The sequence below is a fragment of the Pan troglodytes genome, chromosome 15, assembly GCF_028858775.2.
Source record: "Pan troglodytes isolate AG18354 chromosome 15, NHGRI_mPanTro3-v2.0_pri, whole genome shotgun sequence".
In the NCBI taxonomy this organism is placed as follows: domain Eukaryota; kingdom Metazoa; phylum Chordata; class Mammalia; order Primates; family Hominidae; genus Pan; species Pan troglodytes.
In genome coordinates this window covers 52747599-52773420 of record NC_072413.2, presented here as the reverse complement: position 1 = coordinate 52773420, position 25822 = coordinate 52747599, and the positions used below count along the sequence as shown (strand labels likewise).

The following is a 25822-nucleotide window of genomic DNA, read 5'->3' as shown; positions in this document are numbered from 1 at the left end:
CCCATCTGCAGAAGAGGCTCTGAATCCAGGAAGAGCAGAAGCGGCTCTGAATCCAGGATGAGGACCCTGACTCTAGGATGAGCCTTCGTCTGGACCTGCTTGGAGGTCAGAGGTGTTGTCCCTGGGTAGGAGGCTGCCTCCTTGGGAGGAAGGAAAAGTCACTACAGTGACCTGTGGCCTTGACAATGATTGGCAAGGGCTGAGGAACCGCAACCCTGTGCCCTTAAGCAGGGGCCTTCTACAGCCTCCTTCCCCTTCAGTGAGGGATCCTGGGTCCTGGCCAGGCCCTGCCCTATCATGCCCTTTATGCATGTCCTGGAAGAGCCACCCAGCATGGTGCTGAGCGTGCTGGGCAGGACTTAGGAGTGGCTCCTGTCCAGCGTTCAATGGTTTATTTGCAATCAGGAAATTTAGAGCGGGCTTTTTCCTGTGCTTTGGCTGTTATTAAAAATGCCATGTGAGGATCTTTAAGACCTTGCTGGAAGTAGGTTTGTAATACTTGAGAGATTTAAAAAAAACACTCAAAGCGTTCCAGAGTTTTAAGTCCAGTGTGCGAAGCATATTATTTAGAGACTTGCAGGTAACTACAGACTGCTAAAAGGGGTTGTGCCTGTGGGCTAGGAAGGGGAGGGGAGAGAGACAGTCACTTTTTGCTCACAGCACTTCTGTATTATTTGATTCTTTAACCACAGGAACAAGAGGGTTCGCATGAAGAGTGAAAATGATATTAGGTTCATAGTTGCCCTGAGCACAAGCCAGCTACTTGGCATTGCTGTGAGAGAGATAGCGGAGGGGAAACAAAGGTATAGGTGGAAGATTCTATCAACAAACCCGAAGCGCTCCGGGACAACCCAGCTTTTAGAAAGGGGACTGTCTGGACCTAGTCTTCCCAGTTAAGATGGAGAAAGCTCAGGGAAGATTCAGTATGAACAAAGAGGAAGGCTGAGAACTGGCAAAAGACTGGCAGGAAGGGAAAAAATCAAGAAGGCGTTGAGAAGGTATACAGAATTGAAGACAGTGGTCACTCTGCTGGTGAGACTGAGGCCAGGGTGAAAGACCCATTCAAGGTGACAGATCTCCTTGTGCGCAGGACCTCTTCAAATCTTGTCCAGATTCTTTTTTATTGGGAATGGATTATACATAATTCTGCGTGAAAACAGAGGATGGGATGAAAGGACCCTGGGATAAAGCCTTCACAACCCCCAAATTTTATCGTGTTTCTTCCCAGGAAGAAAAATAGCTAAGCATATAGAAATATGTGTAATTATATTGTTATATTTTGGTGCATAAATATAGAGAAAAGGAGCTTTAAAACAAAAGTGAGCAGAGTTTTGGAAGTCAAGAAGCAATGTGAGCAGGCCTCTGCACTGGGTAGCTGTCGCTCCCCTCCCTGACATGCCGTTCCCAGCGGTGTGTCCTCCAGCGTCCTCCTCCTCCCTGACCTCCCAATTCCAGCCTACCCCCCCACCCCATCCTGCACCCTCCTGCCTGACTTCTACTCGGAATCCCCCATGTGGAGGAATCCCCCCAGGGAGAGTGGCCAGAGTCCAAGCTCCTCAGCTTTGGATTCAAAGTCCCCCACCATGGGCCACGACCTTTACAGCTCCCTGGGTCCACTTTCTGCTACCTCAGCCAGACCCTTTGGCCCAGCCACGGCTTCCGGGCCATGCTGTGGTATTCTGGAACTTTGCAGTCTTGCTCCTGGGTTCCTTCTGCCTGTAACTCTGCCTTCCCTCTCTCCACCCTCTGCTGTGCCCTGAAGCTCAGCTCCAACTCCAAGAAGCTTCCTTGCCTATTCCAGGCCACAGTAACACTTCTCTTCTTTAAACTCCTACAGATAGGACTTACTGGACAGAGCGTTTCTACTGTTCAGGGCATTTTCCTACAGGTACAACACATCTCCAGTTTGCCTGCCTTGGGGCAGTGGGGGTGGGGGGGGTCCATCTAGATAGGTGCAGTGTAATTGCCTGTGTGGCTTGTTATTACTCCTGGAGTCTACAAAGTCTACAAGATCACTGCCTGCATAGAGAAAGGGTTCAAGTATTCATTAGCTGTGCATAATTCCAACCACTCTGTTTTAGGAAGCATAGTGAAAGCTGAAATTGATCTGAAGTGTGCTAAGTTGCTCTTTAACCAAGTAAAGGAAAGATGGCTGGTACAACAGTCATCACTTTGCAAGAAAAGCCCAAACCAGGGGGAAGGTCTCAGCATCAACAGTTTTCTCTTTCTCTGTCTCACTCTCACTTTCTCTTTCCACACACACACACTACACATGGAGCCCTCCCACCTCCCCACCACCAAAGCCCTCTTGTGCTATCTCTGGTTTAATCAATCTAGAAATATGACTAGTATCAAAAATATCCCCATCCGATTGCAACCAACTCTGGGGCTCCACATGCTGGCTCTCAGCCAAGCCGCCGCTATTCATGCTGGCAAGGCACAGTTTAAAAAAGGAAAGGCTTCTATAAGCTCCAAAGAATGCACGGTGACAGTCGAGGCTAAGCACTTTCTGGCTGGGTTTGCTAGGGCATCTATTTTGGCCTCCCCTCTGTGTCAAGGGGACATGAAGCGCCGGGCCCTACCTGGCTGCTGGAACATCAGCATGTTCTGTGGGGAAGTGTGCACGGGCAGCGAGCGGGTCCTCTGGACTGAGCTGTGGGTGCGGCTTGGCATGCTATTGCTGCCCCCGGGGTTGGCAAACCACAGGTTCTGGTGAGAAAAGCAAAAGGGGAACTTGTTAGTTCAGCCCCACTGGGGTGGAGAGCAGAGCCGCCAGCAAGAATTTGGGAGGCAAAGATCCCAGGAGAACTAACTTCTAGAAAAGGGGCTTGCAGGCCAGTGCTAGCATCTGCTTATTTATAGAGAGAGGGTTTAGATTCCATTCACTGTAATTTCTCTTCACCTCCTCAGTGGTGGCCTTGCTGTAAGCCTCAGCTTCATCTGGACACCTCTTTCCCTATCTGCAGAACTTTTTTTATCGCATTTGTTGCTTTTGCTTTTTCCCTGCCACTTTTCTAGGAAATGGGGGAGTTCTATAAATGTATGCAACGAAGAGCACAAACTATTTCAGGGCTCTGATTTTTTTTTTTTTTTTAAGATTCTTACAATGTACTCCAAAGCGAGGGGGCGAGAAAAGAAACTCTCAGCTGGCAATGAGCTGGCACAACTCAGCCTGTGTGTCCCAGTAGTGACGTCTTCTTGAACTGATCTGGGGGCTGGGGACAATGGTCAGAAGATGGGGCTTTCTGGTACCCTGGGTAGTGAATCCTGCCCGTCTTGCCTGAAGCCCTTTTCCTGTTTTTAAGCTGATCTGTCATCCCTTAGTTTCTCCTGAGACCCCAGAACCTCAGACCTACTTGTGTCCCTCTGATCCTAATCCCTACCCACAGAGCTTCGAGAAGCTCTGGGCACACAGGCGGAAGGCACTGGGCAGGGGTGGGGCCTGGGGCTAGAGGGGTATGAGCGACGGGCCAGAGAAGTCAGCTCTAAACTGCACAGCAAGAACCTCTGGGCAGGCTGAGAATGTGTTAACTCTCCCCCTGGCACACTCTCTCAGACTTTGTCCTGTGGATGCTCCACCAGAGCTGGGACTGAGACAAAGGAGCTTTTTGCCATGGATAAAAAGGGCAAGAAACTTCTCTAAATGCCAGGCTCTCCTGGAACCCAGATTTGGGTGGTAGAAGGTCAAGCATGGGGCAAAGAAGAAATAGGTCTTGCATTTCTTTCTAAAGGTCCTCTTGTGCAGGGTCCCCAAGGTTAAAGTGGTCCTCTGGGCATCCTAAACACAGTTATGGGGTTGCTCTGTCTGCTAGAGAACAACGCGAACAATGCTGTTACCTCTGAGGAATGGTGGCAACTGCCCCCAGCATAGTCCCCCTTGGCCTCTCTCCCCACCCTGGGGTCACCCGGGGGGACATCTGCAGCCTTGGGCCTTGAGCTTGGCCATCCTCCTCCTTCCTTGGGGCAGAACAAACCTGTCTTCCTTGTTTCATGATGGTGGGGGCAGCTGTGGTGTTGCGCTGGTTGGAGCTGACGAATCCACTGGTGCCCAAGAGGCCCAGGCGGGCGGAAGGGACGTTCCGAGAGGGGATCTGGTACTGGCGCGGGTTCCGTCTGCCCATGCCACCGCCCACAGAGCCAGCCGTCGGGAGGGAGTTGGATTGCCCAAAGCCTCGACTGTGAGAGCCAAGAGAGAAGGAAGAGAATATCAGTCGTTATTCAGCCCTTTTTAAGCCACAGGCTTCCCAAGGGATGTCGCCTTGGAGGTCTCATTTTTTTTTTTTTTTTTTTTAGTCAGGGTCTCACTCTGTTACCCAGGTTGGAGTGCAGCAGTGAGATGTAGGTTCACTGCAGCCTTGACCTCCTGGGCTCAGGTGATCCTCCTATCTCAGCCTCTGGAGTAGCTGGGACTACAGGCATGTGCCACCATGCCCAGCTAACTTTTTTTTTTTTTTGGTAGAGATGGAGTCTCACTATGTCGCCCAGGCTGGTCTCAACTTTTCAGGCTCAAGCGATCTTCCCAACTCAGCCTCTTGAGTAGCTGGGACTACAGATTTTTATATTTTTGGTGGAGACAGGGTCTACCATGTTGCCCAGGCTGGTCTGGAACTCCTGAGCTCAAGTGATCCTCCTGCCTCGGCCTCTCAAAGTGCTGGGATTACAGGCGTGAGCCACTGCACCCCGCCTCTGCTCACATTTTGACAGTTATGAAGCCTACAGGGAGCTGTGTGCCAGCAAATAACTATAATTAAAACAGCAGCTAACATCTGAGAGGCTATATCACATGGAACTTCCTGGGACTTCGACATTATTTTTCGATCCTTGCAACAACCCTATGAAGTAGGTGCTCTCTCCTTTGTAGCTGGAGAAGTAAAACAGTGCGTAATCCTTGTGCACAGGTCACACAGCCAGCAGGGGGCAGCGCTGGCACGCAGGCTCAGCAGGTTCACCAGCACTCTGCCTGCCGCCTTGCGCCTCCCTACTGCATCTTCTCCAACCCATGCTGCTGCAGATGAGGACACAGGTCTTGAACACTCACATGCTTTTGAGAGGCCACAGAGCAAGAAAACAGCAGAGTCAGGGTCACAACTGGTCTGACTCCTGTCCCAGGGCTCCCTTCTTTAATCCTATCATTGTTTCTGCTCAGCCTGTCTGTGTGGCGGACTTGGAGAAGCCTGTGAGGCCCACCAGGATGTAAGCTCCATGTCTGTCCTCATCCATCCTGCATGTCTGGTGCCTGAATCAGTTTCTGCACAGTGAATGCAGTTGAATGAATGAACCAATGAGTCTCTGCCATCATGACGCATCCTCAAATGGGAGAGCTGATGCCACCTGTGGGGCGAGGGATATAAGGTCGGAGATGATGTTTGCAAGTGTTCTGGACCTAGGACACAGACTGCCTTCACTTCACAGGCCCTCCCTGCAAAGTCGGCTGCATAAGGGCCAGGGCAGGTCCATGCTTCTCCTGGGTCCGGGCAGGGAGGCTGCCAGAGCCCTTAGCATCACGTGCAGATGCCGGCGCTGCCGTTGGGTTGGGTGACCTCAGCACTGAAGAATGCATCCTCTCTGACACGCCTCAGGTCCGGGAGGTTACACAGCAGCCGGCAGGGTTTCAGGAACCAGCACATTCTTTCCAAGAAGAGTCAGCTTTAGTCATTCACGGATGTTGAAGTCGAAATGTTTTACCTCCAGTGGCCACAAGATGGAAGAGATCTGCTTTTCCAGCGACACAGGGGAGGTTTGTACCAAGCCTGCGGGGAGACTCCGGGAAGCAGGGCTGACGTAGTTTAACCAGTTGAGGGTGATAGGGGCCTGCAGAACAGTCATTTCCTGAGAAAGAGAGCTGTGCCTGTATGTAGGGGGAGGGGCATCTGAGCCAGCAGTGCAGATCTCAGAAAATGTTTCTCTTCTCCCCAGAATTCCTAAATTTCCTAAGGGGAGAAGTGGCAGGAAGGAGAATTCTGGGCTTGTGCCTTTCTACTTCCAGGCTTTGGTGGCCAAGGAAGGAGTTCTAGATTCTGGTCAGAAGCTCATCTAAATGTGGTGAGGAGGACACTCACAGGTTCTTGGTATCTTTGTCTTGGCCTTTCTTCCTTTTTTCTCCCATTTTCCCTTTTAAACATTTCGTTTTCATTTTTACGAAGGCTTCAGATTTTTTGGTTTGAAGGAAGAACTCAGGGCCAGGAGGGGTAGAATAAATTTCACATGATGAGACCTCCTTTGGAGGAAGGACAATCTGACTACGTGAGGTAGAGACAAGGGCCGAGTGTTTTTTTGTTTGCTTGTTTGTTTTTAATGATGAAAACTAGTCCTTTGAGTTCTGAAGTCGGAATTTTGGCCACCTGGTAGATGATTCAGTATTCTGCTATGATTTTTCCTTATTTAGCGTGGATAGCGTTTTCTCACTTTCCTTTTTGGTTGGATTTTTAAAAAGTTATTTCATATGCAAAATACAGAGTCAATGAGTGATGCTAAAATGATTTGTGTTTCCAGGAAGGCAAGACTGAATTCTTAAGCAATATAATGTGGGAAGAGGACTCTGTTATGGGATACTTAGTCACTGGAGAAAGGAGGGATCCAGGGACTCTTAGGACTCAGCTGTATAGGAGAGGGGAGTAGGACGTGATGAGGGGAGAATTTGGCTAGGCCATCTTTCTCTCTCCTGATGGGACCCTTTGAGGGTTATTACAAAGCCAGCTTTGCAGAGGGTTGCCACTGCTGGCAACCAGAGTGAACGCTTGGGTTACTTAAGATCGCTAGGCTTAATGAAATCATCAATGCTTTCTGGGGAGAGAACAAAGTGACAAAAGCAAGTTTTCCTTTCTCATTCTCTTGCCTTACCTTTCTAAATCTGATTTCATTACACTGAAATGTTGAAATGCATGAAAAGTCTTTGATAAAGTAACATTAATAAGAACCAATTAATTTGGGATTTGTGATAATTCAAGCAGGGGTTGGGTTGCAGTTACCTTTGTATTATTGGAGAAACAGGTCTTCAAAGCAAATTAATAGCACAAAAAGATCCCAGAGGAAATACTTATGAGTATAAAACATTTTCCAGCATTTTAGTAACATCCAATTGAACATCCACAAGCGATTCATTCTTATCTAATCAATTAAAAGGGGTCCATTAGGACTCCAACCTGGCAAACCTTGGGTTAGCCCAATCCAAGTGTTACTAACAAACACCCTGGAGAGGTCAAGGTTCATGTCCCCTGCTCCACCTCCAGAAGGCTCTCGGATGTGGACCAATGACAACACAGGGCTGACAGAGGCCAGGGTGGGACTTTTGGAGGAGCAGCAAAGAGCCGCCCCATCTTCATCTCCAATCTCCGAATGCCTTCTTCCTCTTGGAACTTGTCTCCCAAGGGCCTGGTGTTGCAAGAGGAGTCTGGAACCTTTTCTATTCACCTGGGAAAAGTATTGCTGCTCTTAGAGAAAAGCCACTTGGGATGGGGGTAGGCCCCAGGGCAGGAGGCCAAGGAAGCAGACCTTGCCTTTCATCTGGGCCATCGGGAATCCTCAGGGCAAAGAGGTAGTCTAGTCCAAACCACGAGGGCTTGGGGCCAGGCAACCCCAGAGGGCTTGGGGCCAGGGAACTGGTCCTGAAGAGTGTCGCTTTGCCTGAACAATCTTTTCTGCTCATCATCCTGAGACCATGAGAGTTGCCTGGCTTCCATAGGGTTAAAAGCATGGAGCTGGAGCTGGTGCCAGCCTGCCTGGTTCAAATCCCCAATGCTGCTGCCTATGAACTTGTCTGTAAATGGGGTTAACAACAGCAGCTCTACCTCACATGGTTGTCATGAGGATTAAATGTATTAATATTCTTAAAGTGCTTGGATACCACTTGGCATATGTAAGTGCTAAATAAATGTTTGTTTAATAAATAACCGTTATATATGCTGGAATGTGATCACACTTCGGTTTTAAAATTAATCTTTCATGAAGTCTTTTCACAAACTTCAACTGGCCTTATCTCCCTTAAATACAAAATAGTGATGTTTTAAGGCACGCTTACGCAAATAAATGCCCAAAATTTTAACACCACGGGCAGAGAGCTTCTATACATGCACCGAGAAATGAAATGAATTCAGACCCTTTCAGGTGCAAGTGAAGAAATTATCTGCTCATGTTTTAAAAGTGTAAAATAGAATGTTAATTTTTCAGGATGTTTACATTCTCATTCTCTTCTGTCCCAACAATTCCCTATCATTGTTTAAGGCTTAACCCTTCCTCTACCCTTAATTTCTCCCACAAATTGTCACTGCAGTTCATCTTTAATATGTAATTGGATTCCTCAATTTAAAACTATATTAAGGTAATGGGTTCTAAAGTACAACCAGGCTTATTTTTAACTGCGTGCAAGAAGCTGAAGTACTATGAAAAAATCAAGAATTGTACTGCTCCACTATGAGACTGCAGACCAAAATAGACTAGCACTGGGCTCTTCACCCTGCCACCAACTATAATTAGCTTGTCTACAGCACGAAGGGGGAAAAAAATCACACTACCACTTAAGGTGCTGATAGAACAACCCATTTTTATCCTTTCAGATCCCCCTTTTGTGGGTAAGCCATCCTGTGTTTTGCCTGCATTCGTTAAATCATACCCACTCTCCCCTCTGATACCCATCCGGACTATTACCATCATTTTGACAATGCAAACTGTGTTACAAAAGCTCACATTCAGCTCTTCGCCTGGGAATGCTCACTCTCACAGCCTTTTCCCAGCCCCACCTGTTTAAGCAATGCAATTTGGAACTCGCCACAGGGCATCTTCATGAACAAGGAATGGTGCCCTGCCATATTCCTGCCCCAGGAACCGAGGTAGGCAACAAGGCGCCAGGGGAACCACTATGCATTACAAAGAATGAAATCCCAACATACTTTCTTTGCTGTCGATATCCTGATATGTCTAGAAGGGTTTTCCGAGGGAAAGACCGAAAGAGCTTCTGCACCTGCTGTTTCCATGACAACAATCTTTTTTTCTGTGTCTCTGTAAATGCCTGCAAAAACAAACAGGACTTTTAAATGGGTGACGCAGCCTGGCATTAGAGGGAGAAACATGCAATTAATAGGGGAAAACATTGGAGTCTCTGCAGTTGCCTTTTCTTCACCTGTTTCTAACCTGGTCCAAACGTAGTCAGTTTAATTTGGGAGTTGCCCTATTTTGAAAATTTAAGTTATCTGACATTGGAGGTGCGTGATAAGGTACACGCATCAAACTGCTGACAACCCTTATTTTTGGTGACATTTCTGGCAGATCCATATCCACATTCCCCCTCCCTCCTGACTCCACTCCAGACTCTATTTATTAACCAAGAATGAATTGCAAAATTGATTGTTGAATACTCTGGCTTTTGCAGGCCCCCTGCATTTTCATAATCAATGAAAATTCTCAACCACTCCAAAAATCAATCTGCTTGATGGTGTGTGGGCACCCTAGAGTGGTCTACAGGGTGTCAGAGAATGGACTATATTCTCTGTGTTTCAGGGCTTTGCTGAGACATCTCCAGTTAATGGGTCTCTTGCCTTACAAAAATTCCAGTGTACCAGTCCTGACTTAAACCTTCTCTAAAGTTTAGGGAAGTATGTAGGTCTGATGCCTGCAGAACTCTTTTCTAGTAAAACTGGTGTGTGTGTTTTGCCTACTGCCTTGTAACAAACTCTTACCTATGTTATATTTCCTTTTGCGTTTAGCCTTTGTACTTGCCACAGACTAGGAAAGGACTTTATGTGGGTTAGGAGTCTCCAAGGCAGGAACTCTCAGATTCATGATATATTACAAGGAGACAGTCAAAATTCAGATACCTGGGCTCCCTTCCACATGCCCAGAGCCTGATTTAGTAGATCTGAAGGGGATGTCTAGAGAGTTTGTGTTTGTAGCAGGTGCCCTGGTAATTCTGCTGCAGGTAGAGCATGAACATGAGGTGTTCTAGATGGTGAGGACCCCATGTCACATATGAATCCCCTGCCAAGTGACTAGAACTGTAACTTAGAACACGTGCTGTGGGAAATCCATGTGATTTGATTGATTCACAGTAACAAGGATGGAGAGAAGTTTCCGAAGCAGTTTTGTCAATAGGGCATGAATTCCTTTAAGTAGTCATAAAATATTACTCAGTAACAGACTAAATGACTAGTTCCCATAAAGGAAACAGATTCCTTAAATGGAGGAAAAAAATGACAGCTTAGTTGTCTCCCAGTGATGCTTAATCTTTAAGGACCTAAATACCAGGAGAGCTCTGTGGACAAAAGCAGAAGGATGTTAATCGTGTGGCAGAAACGTCATTGAGGACTTACAAACCCCTTCTTCCCGGGTGACCTTAGCCAGATGCCATTAAGAATATGCATCAAGGTGGGCTAGGAGGCGAGGGCGTGGCTCTTCTCCACAGTCCCTCTCATTGGTTGGTGATGCTCCCTGCATGTCCAGCTACACACGAGTACCTCTGAAACCGGGCAAAAGGCAAGCGTTTCTGCTGGACTAACAGCCAGAGGGGATCATTTCTGCTTTTGACTGGCTTATTCAGCCACATGTTGTGTGAGGACACATGTGGGCATGCTGGTCAGGGTGACCTGGGGAGGAGAGTTGTGGGCCAGAGGAAGGCTCTGGATGCAGATGGGCAGGGCTCGAATCCCTGCACGCCTTTATGCATGCCCCTCTACCCAAGACTCAGTGCCTCCTAGAAACTGAGGATGATAATATCTCCCTCAAAAGGATGTTGTGAGAATGAAATAACACATGAACAACACTTAGAATACCTGGAACGTGCCTCGCTCTTAATAACGGTTCAAATAGATGCCACTCACAGGTGTCACACTGGGGTTTTGTTTTGGACTGCACAGACCGGCCGTTTGGTGGTGGTATACGGCTGTTCATCGCGTTAAGTATTCAACATGACCTTGAGCTCCAACAATAGCACACAGCAAATGACTTCAAGGTCTCTAAACTATAATACTGAGCTGGTCTGGTGCCAGCCTGAAGGACAACTGGCCTGAGTTTCCAAGTGACAACGGCGTAAAGGGCTCATTTCATGGATGTGCTTCCTAAGACATCATTACAGACATGACATCTTCCCTGGTGGCAAACAGCATCCAAGAAGGTGGGAATGTTGGCGCCTTCCTGGGGAGGTCGGCGCATTCCCTGAGCACCTCAATGGGCAGCGGGCTCCTTTCCTTCAGGGCTGCAGATGGGAGCCAGCCCATTAGCAGTGCTGAGTGAGAGTGGGGGCCGGTTCTCAGCTGGGGGTGTGGTGCTCGGTTGTGGCTGGCTCCAGGAGTTTCTGAACACTGGTTCCTGGCCTACAGGGGAGTGCTCAGTTATGGGGGATCTGCACTGGCTATGATGCCCAAAATCTCACTGCAGCCCCCTCCGCTGGCAGCCCCAGGTTGGGCTGGGGAGCAGCTTCCTGAGGGGCCTGGAGGGGAAGGGAAGGCTTCATGCCCAGCAACTGCCCAGGCACCCCTAGTCACCACTCCAGAGTTCTGGCCCTCTCAGGCCTAGACCAATGCATCTGTCTGGAGGAAGATGGCTACGGTGTCCCAGCATATGTGGCTGGATGAAAAGGTTCATAAAGAGGCAAGAGCTCATCTTCTCAGAGCCACCTCAAGACACAGTGAAGTGCCCAGAGGCCTGGGATTATAATTCAGGAGTCAAAGTGACTGGTCTCAGAAGTAAAATTCAGAACTTTCCTCTCCTTCCTTTCATGACTCTGGGGACTCGGTCCCTCCATCCCGGGAAGGAAGGGAGGTGTCCTGGCCCACTCAATACCTTCCCTGCTCCCAGCCAGCTAAGGAACAGCGTGTCCGGGCTATGAAGGGGCGTCCTGTCTCTCTGTGCCTGGGTGAAACTTCTTCCAGGATGGAGGCTGTGCGCCTTCACGGGGCCTCACAGGCAGGGCGTGTTCTACCCACACAGAATAACCGGAGGCTGTGGAAAATTATTCAGACGCTTTTCCTCTCTCTCAAAGTAAAATCATAAAAAGCCCTGAACAACATTTTCCCTTCCAAAGCAGCACGCAGGCCCCTCCATCCTGACATGAACTTAGCAAGCAGACACCTCACCATCTCCTTCCTGACCGGGGCCCCCAGCCACGAGAGGGCCCTCTGGGCAACCAGAGGAGATCACTTGGGGCTGCACGGAGGTAAAGGGGAAAAAACAAAACCAGAGCCAGGGTACCAAGGGAGGACATGCAGGATGGCAGGCAAGCAGGAAGCGTCAGGCCAAAGTTTCAGGGCTGCCGAGGGACAATTAGGAAGCCTGTGGATTGTTTGGCACAGGCAGCTGGAGGACTCATTATTTCTGTCTCATGGGCTCAGCTGTCTTGAGGCAAGGTGGACAGTACCTTGTCCTCCAATATCAATGCTGAGAGCAGGCGTGGGAGAGGAAGCAGAGTTCCGGTTTGCTTTTATCAGAGGCTGAAATCCTCCCCATTCCGTCTGCCCCAAGCCACCCACAAATGTCCTACTTCTCAACAAAACACGGAGCCCTGCAGACATCACTCTCTTCTGCCTCCTTACGAACCGAGTCTGTACCACCAGGACTCTCGCTTGCCTTTCAGGTCTCAGGGTGGAGAGGGTTCCTCCACGGAAATGCCCTGTTCTGGCTCCAGGTTTGGTGCCCGCTGCTGCTGCTCCTCTGTGCTCCAGGGCACTCAGGGATGACCTTATCAGAGGCTTTCTCATCATGGCTGTGATGGCCTGTTGCTTTCTGTCTCACCCCTTCTCTCACTACTGTAACCTGCCTAGGTGCTCAGTAAGTATCTAGGGAATGGACAAGTTGTAACATTCTTCACTGTGTTCTTGCTTTCTCTTCCTTTGTCGCTTTTTCCTGGCCAAAACGAGTCCAGTGTCAGGATTCGAAATAGAAAAGGATTAGTCAAGGCTTGTGGGGAGAAGGCCTTGTCCCTGAAACAAAGTCACAAATAAGCCTTCCGTACGGGCTTTTGACAGTGCCTGAGTGCTCTAGGGAAGCCATTAAAGAGGGAAAAAAACATTTTTTTTTTGCAGTGAAAAGTCTAGTACTTTGGTATAGTTAAACATTTCAGAGGATGGCATGTCTGAGCCCCCAACCTAGGCGGCTGGTCACTGTAGTCACACTGACAACTTTGGCCAGAGCCGCTTGGGCACATAAGAATCCATACGGCCAAGAGGAGAAACTGCAAAAATGAGGGTTTGGGGAAGTGGGGAAGGGGGAGCTGGGATGGAATCCCAGAGGGGGACTGTACCCTTGTATGTGAAGTGTGGGTAGTGGGTGAGGGCCCTGAGAACTGAGTGAGAACTTCGATAGCACAGGGCCCATGTGACAGCTGGGAGGGTGAGAACATGAGAGGGAAGTGGAGAAGGGGCCTGGCCGCTGTGCTGGGCGTCTCCTTTCACCGGAGCCTACTGGACTCCTGGAGTACTGGCTGCCCATGCAGCAAAGGTGAGGAGGCCTGGGGCCTTTACTATTTTTTTTTTCCCCCGAGACAAGTCTCACTGTGTTGCTCTTGCTGGAGTGCAGTGATAGGATCATAGCTCACTGTAGCCTTGGCCACCTGGGCTCAAGCCATCCATCCTCCCACCTTAGCCTCCCGAGTAGCTGGGATTACAGGTGTGCACCACCACACCTGGCTTTTTTTTGTTTTTTGTTTTTTTCGTAGTGACAGGGTCTTGATATGTTTCCCAGGCTGGTCTCAAGCTCCTGGCCTCGAGTGATCCTCCCACCTCGGCCTCCCAAAGTGTGGGGATTACAGGTGTGACCCACCGCCCCGGCCCCCTTACTATCTTATTCTCACATCGAAATCCTACAAAAAGACTTCGCCACCCTAGGTTTATCTGGTCCCAAGTTTTCTCTAGTCTAGGCCTTGCTGCTGTAGCTCTTTGTGGGGAGGGAGGGGTGCCCAAGGAGCCACTGGAGTTTTAGGTCTGAGGTGCAACTCCCTCTCCCTACATGTCCCTCAGGGACAGCCACCAGTGCTGACAGCTGCCTAGCCCCGCCATGCCAAAGGGTCTGTCTCACTCTGTATATGAAGACTGTGCCTGAGAGTCCAGTAGGCACACCTGCAGCCTGCCTCAGGCCTCCTCCAAAAGGATATGTGGCAAATACGATTCCTACAACAATCGCAAACCCAAACACACACACACATATACACATTCATTATTTCTTTATGGGCTCTCTTTCTCCCTTCCTCTCTCCAGTTCCCTGAGCTAAAAGGCAAGAGTTCAACACAAGATTTTTAAAAGACCTGACAATGCCCAGGGCTAAGCAGCAGGGCTCATGTGTTACCCTCTGAGGCTTGGCCACCCAGGGCTGCTTCCCCAGCCAGAAGTCGTCGCAGGCGTTCACAGCACATCAGAGCACTCAGTCTGGGCAAATCTTTGGATACCAAAGTAATGTTCAAGCTGTGTTTGGGTTTGAGGCTGTCATAGCCTAGTTCTGCCCAACCTATTATTAATAACTGTCCACCACTCAAAAACAAGTTGTTGGAGACTAAAATGATCACATCACAGAAACTCTGAGAACCATTTCTAAGCAATAAAAAAAAAATGGTTTTGTAAAACCTGTCACTACTCACCTCATGAATTAGACACTTGTCTATGAGCTGTAAATAGGAACTTATATTTTCCTCATCAGGTCTGGAGACCAAGAGCTGTGTGCACACTGTAATTAAAAAGAAAAGATGAATTAGAAAAATGCACCCCTTTCTAATCTCTGGGACCTGACTCTCATTTCCCTTCAGGTCCAACGCTCTGAGAGGTATGTGTGCCTGAGGCTTTATGTAAGGCTCACAAAAAAGGCCAAGAGGCTCCTCATTCCACAGAAGTCAAAGGCTGGGTCACCATGGGAGCCCTTGTCTCGAGAAGCCCCTTGGGTTAATTCCAGTCATGCCATTCTATATGAAGCCTTCTGCAATAAGACACTGCAATAAGAGGAAGAACACAGCAGTGAATAGTGGCATCCTGAGCTTGGTCTTTGAAAGTGGCTCTGTGTGAGGGGCTTCAAAAGTATCCAAGACCCTGACACTGTCAGAGAGCAGCCTCCGTGATTTTATGAATGAGCGCACACCCCTCGCCAGGTGCAGAGGCAGTGGCGTTTGTGTTTGGAGGAACGAGCTGGCACCTCCTGGAGACGGGGAGGTGTGTGGGTGTGCACATGTGCAGGAGGCCTGCTACTCACTCCTCAGAGGGTTGCTTTCTCAGAGTGATATGCACATTTATGCACACACAGGCGCAGGCTCACCTACACACTCAAGTCAGTGCTAAATAGGATGGAACAGAGTTAGTCTGCGGGTAGAGTATACACACGCACTAGGTTTCTCACGGCCATGTTACTGTGGCCCATTCTGGTCTCATTGTAGAGGTGACGATTCCCCGACTTTCTCAGTTGTGTGTACAGGGCCACAGTGGAGACGGGTGGACAAAAGGAGTCAGCCAGAGAGTAAAAATGTCTGCCACTCAAGGAGACCAAGCTTGAAACCCGGCATCATACTTGATTCCTCCCTGTCCCTAACCCTGCATGGCTGATTGGTCACACAATCCCATTTATTTCTTGCCTTTGCACATAGACTTTCAGTATAACATTGTTTGTCATAACAAAACCTTGTAAACTACCTCACTGCCTATTAATTGGGACTTTGTTAAATACATTACGGTTTATGCATACAGTGGAATAGTATGCCATCTTTAAAAAAAACTTTGAGATGGTGCTATTTGTATTGATAGAAATATTGTAAGTATATATACTTTTTAAATTTTATTTTATTATTTTGTTTTTGAAAGACAGGGTCTCACTATGTTGCCGAGGCTGGTCTTGAACTCCTGGGCTCAAGTGATTCACTTCGGCCTCCCAAAGTGCTGGGATTACAGGCATGAGCCACTGTGTCCGGCTACAGTATTTTTTTTTAAAACCCACCAGCCTGTAGAAAAGACTGTAAATAAGGCCTGCGTGTGTATAAAAGTGAATATTCGGCTGGGCGCGGTGGCTCATGCCTGTAATCTCAGCACTTTGGGAGGCTGAGGCGGGCAGATCACGAGGTCAGGAGATCGAGACCATCCTAGCTAACACGGTGAAACCCCGTCTCTACTAAAAAATACAAAAAATTAGCCGGGCGTGGTGGCGGGTGCCTGTAGTCCCAATTACTCGGGAGGCTGAGGCAGGAGAATGGCGTGAACCTGGGAGGTGGAGCTTGCAGTAAGCCTCGATCGCGCCACTGCACTCCAGCCTGGGTGACAGAGCCAGACTCCATCTCAAAAAAAAAAAAAAAAAAAAGTGAATATTCATGTGCTTATGTATGATGATGAAGTTTCTGAAAGGATATCCCAAAACTTAATAGTGACTATCCCTGGGAATGAGGATGGCAGGGTTTGGGGTTGGGGGAGGGTGGTTTTCCACTTTCCACCATGTTGTTAATTTGAATTGTGTATGCTGAGTGTTAACTGGGGTTACAGCTTCCTTTAAGGTAGGTAAAATATAAAGAAGCAGGGCCATAGCACTGTGGGTCTCTCGGGAAGTAGGGCGATGTACCACGTGTTCAGTAGCTGCTCCACTTGGGCTTGGCAGAGCTGTGTCTTCACCCATGGGGAAATCTGTTCTAATCCAACACAGCTAAGGGGTGGGTGGGGGAGAGCGAGGGCCCACCCTGGCCATCAAGCTCCAAGGGAAGCTGTGAGTCATCTCCTCCACCAGATTACTATGAATTTAAGTCTTTTTTTAGGACATGCCTTAAGGTGGGTGGTGGAAGGGTGGGGGTTGTTCTTATTGCAAACTTGGTTTTTTAAAATGGTCTGAAATATTGGACAATAACAGAGAAAAAATTGTTTTCCCCTTCCAAAGGAAAAGTGCTGGCATTACCACATGTTAAAAAATAATCAAGATGGCTTGTAAGACACCCAATTAAGCATAAATTATTCTACTGGTGGACATTTTCAAGGATATGGAAATAAGGGTCTGCCCCAGAAAAGGCAGAGGGTAGCCCAGGTAGAAAGGGGCATTCTTACCCAAAGGACCACGCTGTGGAGTCTACCCTCCCCGACAGGCGTGCACCCAGCATGTATGCTTGGATGGTCTGTGGGAAGGCCTAACTTTAGATACTGGTGTCATCCCTCAATTTTTGCACCGCCTACTTATGAGGCATCTACTGTAAGCACTGTGCTACAAAAGCAGGGTATTGAGTAGCTATTAAAAGTGGTCTGTGCTGCAGACTAATGAAGATACAGTCAAGCAAACAGGCAATCACAATCTAGTGTGAACTGGGCTAAGACAAGGAAAGTAAAGGGGGACGTGGGGCAGGTGAGAGGCGGTACCTCACCCAGCCCAGTGGATCAGCAGGCTTCCTGGAGCACGTGAGGACTTGGCTAAGACCTGGAGAAGGAGGCATGACCCAGATGAAGGGAATGGGGTGAGGAAAAGAGTGTTATAGGCAAGGCTGTCCCATGTGGATGTGCAGGCTGTGCACTGCACAAGTGCATGCCAAGGTGAGTGCTAGCAGTGCTGTGTCCACCCAGACAGGGCACCATCTTGTAATTCACATGAAGGCTTTGTATAAACTAGTAGGGGCCTAGGTTCTAGGCAGAGGGGAGGTGTGCACAAAGGCTCAGAAGCCAGGAAAATATGCAAACTTTTGAGAACTCAAAGATACAAAGTCTGGAGTGTAGAATGGAGGTGGTAAGGGCTGTAGAGGTACCAAGGAGGCGCCAGATGACACGTGACTCTTTAGGTTTGGATTTTGTCACCTAACAGCAGAGAGAACCATCACATGAAACTTAACCTTGTTCTATCTTGAGCTGATAAGACGGCACAGTGGTAACCACGTGCATGATGGAGAGACTGCAGGGTTCAAATTCCAGCCCTGCCATCAGCTGTGTAAGCTCAGGTGGGCTAATTAGCCTGTGTGCCTCAGTTTCCTCCTCTGTATAATGGGATAACTTGGGGATTAAGTAAGCTCTATAGGTAAAGCATGGAGAACTGTGTCTGCTATAGAGGAAAAGCTAAATAAACGCAAGCTATTCGTACTAGAGCATTTCACATGGCAGGCCAGCCGTGAAGAGAGAATATAAACGCAGACACGGGAGAATGAGAACAAAACAGTTCCATGCCGGGAATTCTCCAAACCATGGCCACATCTGAGAACACTTTCAGTGGTGAGGAGAGAGGCCACTGCCAAGGCTGGCATTTTTCTGCACAGGGAGATCTTTGGGCTCTGGCTAAAGGCATCTGTGCCCCTTCAGTTTGTCACTCATTTTCTGCCGCTTTTGCTTTGGGGAGAGGGTGAGATGCTGAGTGAATGGTTTGTTCCCAAAATCATCTTTTTCGGAGTCCTTCCCACCTTCCTCCTGCAAGGGTCCACTGGCCCAATGAGCACTGTAATAAAAGGGCTGGCATCCCCTAGTCTGAGGGAGTTGGGAGAGAAAGGAGCCGGGATTAAGGAGTAGGTCTCCTGGGGTCACAGTGATTGCAGTTCAAACCCAAAAGGCTTAACCTCTCTGAACTGCACTTTCCCCATCTGTAAGATGAAGCTAATGATGTCTACTTGGACAGGGAATTTATCCAGCACCCAGGGGAAGCCCCCAGGAGCCTGTCACTCTGGTTAGTGGTATGCAGAAGAAAAAAGAAATGGGCGAATGGGGCTCTACCTTTCCCCATGACGCGTGTGAACTGCCCGGGGAGGTCCCCCTCCGGCAGCGGGGCGACGGCCAGCTCCCCATCGCAGCTGCTCAGCTGGTGCGGCTGGAGCCCCCCGCTGGCCCCGGCCGAGGGGGTGGCCGTGGCACCAGTGGCTGCGGCCCCATCTTTGCAGTCGGGGCTCTGGCTCTCGGGGCCCATCAGTGAGGGCTGACGCGGGGCCTGGGGCTCCCGGCGGCGAGCCTCGGGGGTGGTGCTCGGGGAGCTGTAGGCCTTGATCGGAGTCAGGATCATCTGGTGCAGTTCCTGGAGCGGGATGCGCAGGCTGCCCCCCTCGATGATGTCCTGGACGGTGAGAGCAGGAAGACCTCTGTTAGGCTCAGGAATAAGGGTTATCCACCCCTGTACCTGCCCTCCCCTGCCCTGAGCTCTTACAGGATTCGTGGCTGCTGGTACCCTCACCAGGACGTTTTTGGGAAAAGGGACCAGTTTCGTTTCATCATTCTAATATTGGCCCAGGAAGAAAACTTCGAAAATACAGACAGGTATAGTGAGGAAAATACACACCACCAGAAAATCCCACTATCTAGAGATGACCACGAAAACAATTTGGTATATTTCCTTTTCTGCCTTCCTCTGTGCATTTCTGTAAAATGCAGTTATACATATTACAGTCACATGCTTTAGAAGCTGTACAACAAAGTTGGGTGACATGATGGCTTTGTGTCCTGTGTATGTTCTGGATGAAATAGCTTGTTCACACCATCACTCAGTCCGTGGCACACGCAGCACAGGGTAGCGATTAAGAGCAGAGACTCTGGGTCAGAGGCTGGGGTTTGGATTCTTGCACTCCCATGTGAACCTGGGCAAATGGCTTAACCAATTTGTGCCTCAGTTTCTCTGTGTACAAAATGAGCATATCGTGGCTGCCTCATTGCCTTTAGGGTTCCCCAAGGAGTTGACATCCAGCCATGAGATAACTATATCATGCCAGGGGCTGTGGTATGGGTCGGGGCTGCTGTGAGGGGAAGCTCCTGGAGAGGGTGACATGGGGCAGGGACCCAAATGAGCGTGGGCATGAGGATCCTGGGGAGAAACGCTCCAGGTGGAGGGCACAGCAAGGGCAAAGGCTCTGAGGGGGGAGTCTGAGGAACAGCAAGGAGGCCTGCGATGGAGCAGGTGGGCAATGGTGTCCCGTCAGACACCTAGGCCTGAGCCTGGAGGCCTTGGGCCAGGGCAGGGATACTGAAATCTAGTCTAAGATGGGAAACCAGGGAAGGTTTCGAGCAAGGGAGTGACAAGTTTTACAAGGATCATTCTGGAGAGGAATATGTATAGAACTGTAATATAATATATATGTCTTTATGTGTTGTATAATAACATTGGATCATTCTGCACATATAGTTTGATATACTGGGCACTACTTATTAAAAAAAGAAATAAAAGTTGATTCTGATAGATATTTTTCTCTATGCCAGATGCTCATAGAGGCCCAAACACTTGTGGCTGGGGCTTGGGAGCCTGGGGCCCTGCCTGGCATGGCGGCTGGGGTGGGCCCTCTGCAACAAAGCTGCTCTCCCTGTGTTTGTGCACATCAAGGTCTTCCTAGGACCTGGAAAGGACATTGATAATCAGGGTCCCAATCACTCATGAAGTATTTAATTTTTTTTTTTTTTTGGAGACAGCGTCTTACTCTGTTGTCCAGGCCAGAGTGCAGTGGCATGATCTCGGCCCACTGCAACCTCCGCCTCCTAGGTTCAAGCAATTCTCCTGCCTCAGCCTCCCGAATAGCTGGGATTATGGGCATGTGCCACCACGCCCAACTAATTTTTGTATTTTTAGCAGCGATGGGGTTTCACCATGTTGGCCAGGCTGGTCTTGAACTTCTGACCCCAGGTGGTCCGTCCGTCTCAGCCTCCCAAAGTGCTGGGATTACAGGCGTGAGCCACCACACCCAGCCCAAAGTATTTAATTTCCTGAAAGCTCAGAATAGCAAGGACATTTTAAAAAGCCTGATGCATGAGTATCCAATCCATTCCTGGGGTCATCTCTTACACTTGCTTGATGGCGTCAGGGAATGCAAACATATGAAATGTGATCATTTCTGCACCCAAACATTTCCAATCAATCGATCAGAAAAAGGAAAGCTGAGGACGGCAGGCTTGGACGTGCCTGTTTCAACTGTGGGCAGCGAAGAACACCAACAGCCACACCCTGTCGTTGGCAGGAACCTGCTTTTTTTTGGCGGGGAGGGGTGGGAAGTGGAGCCTGGATTATGCCTTAGCCTAGTTGGCACGAAGGGTTTATGAAGGAAGTGAAATTTTAATTAGCCACCAGAATTGTCTCTCAAACCTGGCCAGGGCCACTGTTCAGCCTATTTTAGGGGAGAAAGTCCCTTTTTCTCTTAGGAGAGTTTCGCGTCTGCCACCTTCCTTCTACACATGACAGATGTCTCTGCAGGAGTCAGGCGTGATCCTGATCACTCCTTCCCTGCTGCCCACAGTAGACCCGGCCCTTTCCCAGCATCTAGACACCATCATGTGATTGGCTTCCTTGACTTGACCTGGTGATGTGACCAGGGCAGGCACAGGGAGGTGAGCTAGCTGACCCATGCCAGGAGAGCACCTACCACCTTTTCTGATCAGACTGCGTGCTAACTAGGGGACCCCTGGATCCTACCTTGAGGTCCTGCCAACGGCCCAACCAGCCCCTGGGTTGTGGGGGACACTGACCTCCTTGTCCAGCCCCTGACTAAGGAGGGGAAGGGAAAAGAGAGGGATGAAGCTTCCCCATGAAGAGGGGCTAGGAAAGCCACGCTGGGGTGATCACATGTATCCCTGCCATGCCATCCCATGCAGCTGCTGTCAATGGGATGAGCAAATGCATGCTTGGGACACTCTGTCAACTGCACCAAACCCCTGCCTGCTCTTGTCACATGGCAAGAAGGTTTCTCCAGCTAGTGGTGAGAGGAGATTTTGGTTACGTGAAGAGCATTCAAACAGGAAACATATGCATGCCCCATTCAAATCTTATCTGATTCTCCTATTGGAGGCAACCACACCAAACAAAACACAACAAAACAAAACAAAACAAAACAAAACACACACACACATACACACACACAAGTAAAGAAACCAAATACATAATGAATAATGTTGGACACTTTCTATAAAATATAACTTCCCAGGAATCATGTAGAATTTTTTTCCCCTCAAAGACATCAAGCCATTGTCTCAAAGATAACACTTGGCTTACAACCAGTTAGCTCATCCTGTGCTCAAGCTGGCATCAGTAGCATGGCACTGTGATCATCAGGTCATGTTCCTGACACTTAAAAATGAATTTCTGAACTCAAAACAGAGTGCCCAAATTGAGAAGGAAACAGGGAGAAATGGCCAGAATGGAAATCAATCTAGCACCCTTGACTGTAAGAATTAATTCTCCTTGTTGACAAAAAATTGGGAATCTACCCAAGTCTTTACTGATCCTTCATACCAAAAATATAATCCCACATGATAAACACAAAGAGGCACAGTGAAGCTGTTCACTAACTAACGTGCTGTTACAAAGCTGAGGAGCTCCTTTGAGAGCAGACAGTGGGAAGTCTGGTCCACCACTGACCACAGCCATCACTCAGGAGACAAGCAGGAAGGAAATTACTTCCTGACTTATACCAGCCCTGATGTGGCTAACTTGGGTCTTGGAGGAAGGCTGGTTCAGTGCCTTTCCTGGGCATATGACAACAAGCTGCAAACCATCTGGAAAAGAGAGTCTTGAGCAGCCGAAGTGTCCTCAGCACTCATGTGATATCTCTAGCTCCATCCTTCCCTTTGTGTAAGAATTGGGATTCTCACATAATAGACAGGACTCCTGTATCTAGCGCATCTATTCTTTCCTCCTCTCATGCACCCATCAGCTGCTGAGCCCTGTCATCAACCAGGCACTGTTACACACTGGGGATATGAAAACAAATTAAGTCATAATCTCTGCTCTAAGGTGCTTGCAGTTTCTGGGACCCACACGGTATGATGGGCATCAGGGCAGGGAGCTGTGGGAACATATAAGAGGGATCCCTGACCACCACTGCATGTTTCAGGAAAGGATAAACAGCACGAAAGGAACAAAGGATGACAGGACGCTATACGTGGCCAAGCAGGGCTCAGGGTGGCCAGAGATGAAGCTGAAGAGCTTTTCCAAGTCCTTAGCAACCAACTTGCTAAGGAGTTTGGACTCACTTGAGTTTCTTTTTCTTAAAATCAGGATACCAGCAGCTCTCCTGATTACCTTAGGAAGTTTGCTGTAAGGGCCAAATCCACCGATAGCGGTGAAACATTTTTAAAAAGTATACAAGGCACCTTACTGGTATAAGGCATTATTACTCCAGAAATATTTAGCATTTAATATTAAGTTTATCTGCTGTTTCTCTGCAGCACTTGATGGAATTGGGGGCCTCAGATCTGAACCCAAGAGGACAAGATCTGGATGTGTTTGAAGAAAAGGCACGGGCTTACAGAGAAGCATTTTCTCCTTCTGTAAGCAGCAATAAATGGAAGTGAGGTGAATGCATGAGTGTGTGTGTATATTTCCTTCCTCCATGCCAAGGACCCAGGCTCAGAACATGGCTTAGTTTCACAGTTTGAGAGTGAACTGAAAAGGCAGGATGGTGAATAAAAGCACATGGAAACATTTTCATTACTCAAGATAAATGTTGAAAATTCTGCTCCAGTAACCATTCTAATTTTCCTTTTCCACCACGCATCTTGAGAAGTCTGCAATTCTGTACCCCATGGCCCCTCACCCATTCACACCAACTGGTTTACAGGCTTCTGCTTCTGTTTCCTCCCATTCCCCTAAAACTCCTATCATCATGGCATAGTGACCTGCTGAGGGCCAATTTCAGAGGACAGTGTTCCGTCTCCATTGTACGTGACACTTCCATGGCACCTGGTGGGATTCCTTCCTTCAAACCCTCCCGACCCTCTGGGCGAGCATAGCCTGTGTTATTGTTCAGCCCCTCCATATCTTACGGTGCTCCTCAGGGCCTGTCCACACTCTTGACCCTTGGCACACACTTCTGGGGAGTACCTATTATCAGTTACACTCAGATGATGCACAATTGGTCCTTTCAAACCTTGTGGGGCTCCTGGACTCTAGACCTGCTCTTCTGGCCACTGACTTGCCATTTCCACTTGGGTGTCTCACAGGCACCTCAGACTCAACCCTTCCCATGGACCTACATTTCCCGCCCCCACTTCTCCTATCTTTTCTGTCCCCAAATACTATGACACTCAAACCCAAGCCTCGTCACAATCACCAGACTCCCTCTAAATGATCTCTATCGTCCTCCTCCATCCTCACTGCCTCTATTTTGGTTCAAGGTCCCATCAAGACTTGCTATAGTTTCCTAATGAGTTTCCCGGCCAACATCCAGCTCTTCTGAAGGCTTCCCACCTCATCACTGCACAGCGGTCTATTTCACCTCAGGAAGCTTCCCCCACCTGCTATGGTGATGACATTGATCAGACTGGGTTGTGAGATCATATGGTGCCATATCTAACTGTCCCAATGCACGTCCCCAGCTCCCCATTGCAGGAACCATGTATGACTCACGGTTAATCTCCAATGGATGGGGCAAATTGAGTCCCAGGCAGCTGCTTGATAAGGGTTCAGTAACTGAACAAAAGAGCTCTGCACACAGAACTCAGACAGCCACCACTGATTATGAACTAACTATGGGCGGGGCCCCAGCTATCTCCTTAGAAATCTATGTGAGGTAAGAATATGGGAGGCAGGCAAGGGCAGATGACTTTTTTTCCAACAGCATCATCAGCCCAGCGGTGTCTGTGAATGCCTGAGAAATGGCTGATTTGAGTCTGCCACTGGTGCCGTCAGTGGTAACAGGTTACAAACAACTCACTCCCTTGCAAAGCAGGAGAGGTAGGGGTTCCAGAGAAGACAGAGGAGGGCCAGGGGATGCGTCCTCAGTGGATGCCTGAGAGAGACTGCCTCCCACCCCATCTCATCAGCTCATGCAGGGACAATATACAGGATGTCCAAACATTGGGGTATTCTGATGCAAGCTCAACCAGTCATCTGACATACATAAGCTCTCTTCTCTCTCAAAGAAGTCAGACTCGATAAACTCACAATTTCTTTCCACTTGACCACTGGCTGCCATCACACTTTGCTCTGCATGTGGCATCTTTTTAACTTTCCCATTCCAGTGAACAGGGGAGTCACTATTATTCTAGGTGCAAAATCTGGGACACGGAAAACATCACTGACTTATCAAAGGCTAGATGGAAAGTCGATGGCATGTCAGGGTCACCCTTGCTACCTGGCTGCCAGAGTGTTCCCCATGCTGACTTCTGCCAGGCTGCAGGGAATAAAGCTAACAGTAATTTGTCTCCCAGGTGGGTGCGCTTCCTCAGTGATGGAGGATATGAATGAATCCTCAAGGCTGCTCCAGAAAGAAGGGAAGAAATCACTCTTTTACCATAACACTTAGCAATCAAATCCTTATGCAAAATGTTTTCCGTACTTTCTAACAAAGAAAGAGTAAATTGGCCTTTTGAATGTTCCCCCAAAGAGAATGGTTTCTCAATTTAAAAATGGCAATAGTCACTTAGACAAGCTGCTTTCTAAAGTAGTATAAAATTAAAAACAACAACAAATAAACCTCAGGTTCAACTGGATAGCTCACTTGTAATTTGTAATTCACTTTAAGTAAGAAGAGGTCTTTAATCACGGATGTGCACGTGAGAAGCCTCTGTCTATCTGGCCAGAGGTTTAAAAAGAAACGTTTCTTACAAAGTTATATATGTATATTCTATAAATATATATAACATATATTATATGCATTAAAAATAACTTTATGTAGTCTATATGTGTAGAGAAAAGAAAGAGAGATCAGACTGTTACTGTGTCTATGTAGAAAGGAAAGACATAAGAGACTCCATTTTGAAAAAGACTTGTACTTTAAACAATTGCTTTGCTGAGATGTTGTTAATTTGTAGTTTTGCTGCAGCCACTTTTCACCAGCCACTTTGACCCAACCTGGAGCTCACAAAAACATGTGTTGTATGAAATCAAGGTTTAAGGGATCTAGGGCTGTGCAGGACGTGCCTTGTTAACAAAATGTTTACAAGCAGTATACTTGGTAAAAGTCATCGCCATTCTCTAGTCTCAATAAACCAGGGGCACAATGTACTGCGGAAAGCCG

General features: G+C 48.4%; 1 protein-coding gene across 19 annotated transcripts in view; it reads right to left on the bottom strand.

The window, feature by feature from the left end:
- Window positions 1-25822, bottom strand: part of SAMD4A (sterile alpha motif domain containing 4A) — a 222686-nt gene that overhangs the window by 9967 nt on the left and 186897 nt on the right. For 18 of the 19 annotated variants that reach the window (XM_016926101.4, XM_016926105.4, XM_016926107.4 and 15 more), the window contains 5 exons: window positions 18612-18945; window positions 14555-14640; window positions 8886-9004; window positions 3975-4176; window positions 2583-2709 (listed from right to left, as the gene is read on the bottom strand). In XM_016926101.4, coding sequence (XP_016781590.1) covers window positions 2583-2709; window positions 3975-4176; window positions 8886-9004; window positions 14555-14640; window positions 18612-18945 — 868 coding nt within the window. Of the gene's footprint in view, window positions 1-2582; window positions 2710-3974; window positions 4177-8885; window positions 9005-14554; window positions 14641-18611; window positions 18946-24210; window positions 24313-25822 lie in introns of those variants that run through there. The other variant, XM_016926111.4, reaches the window with a different exon arrangement.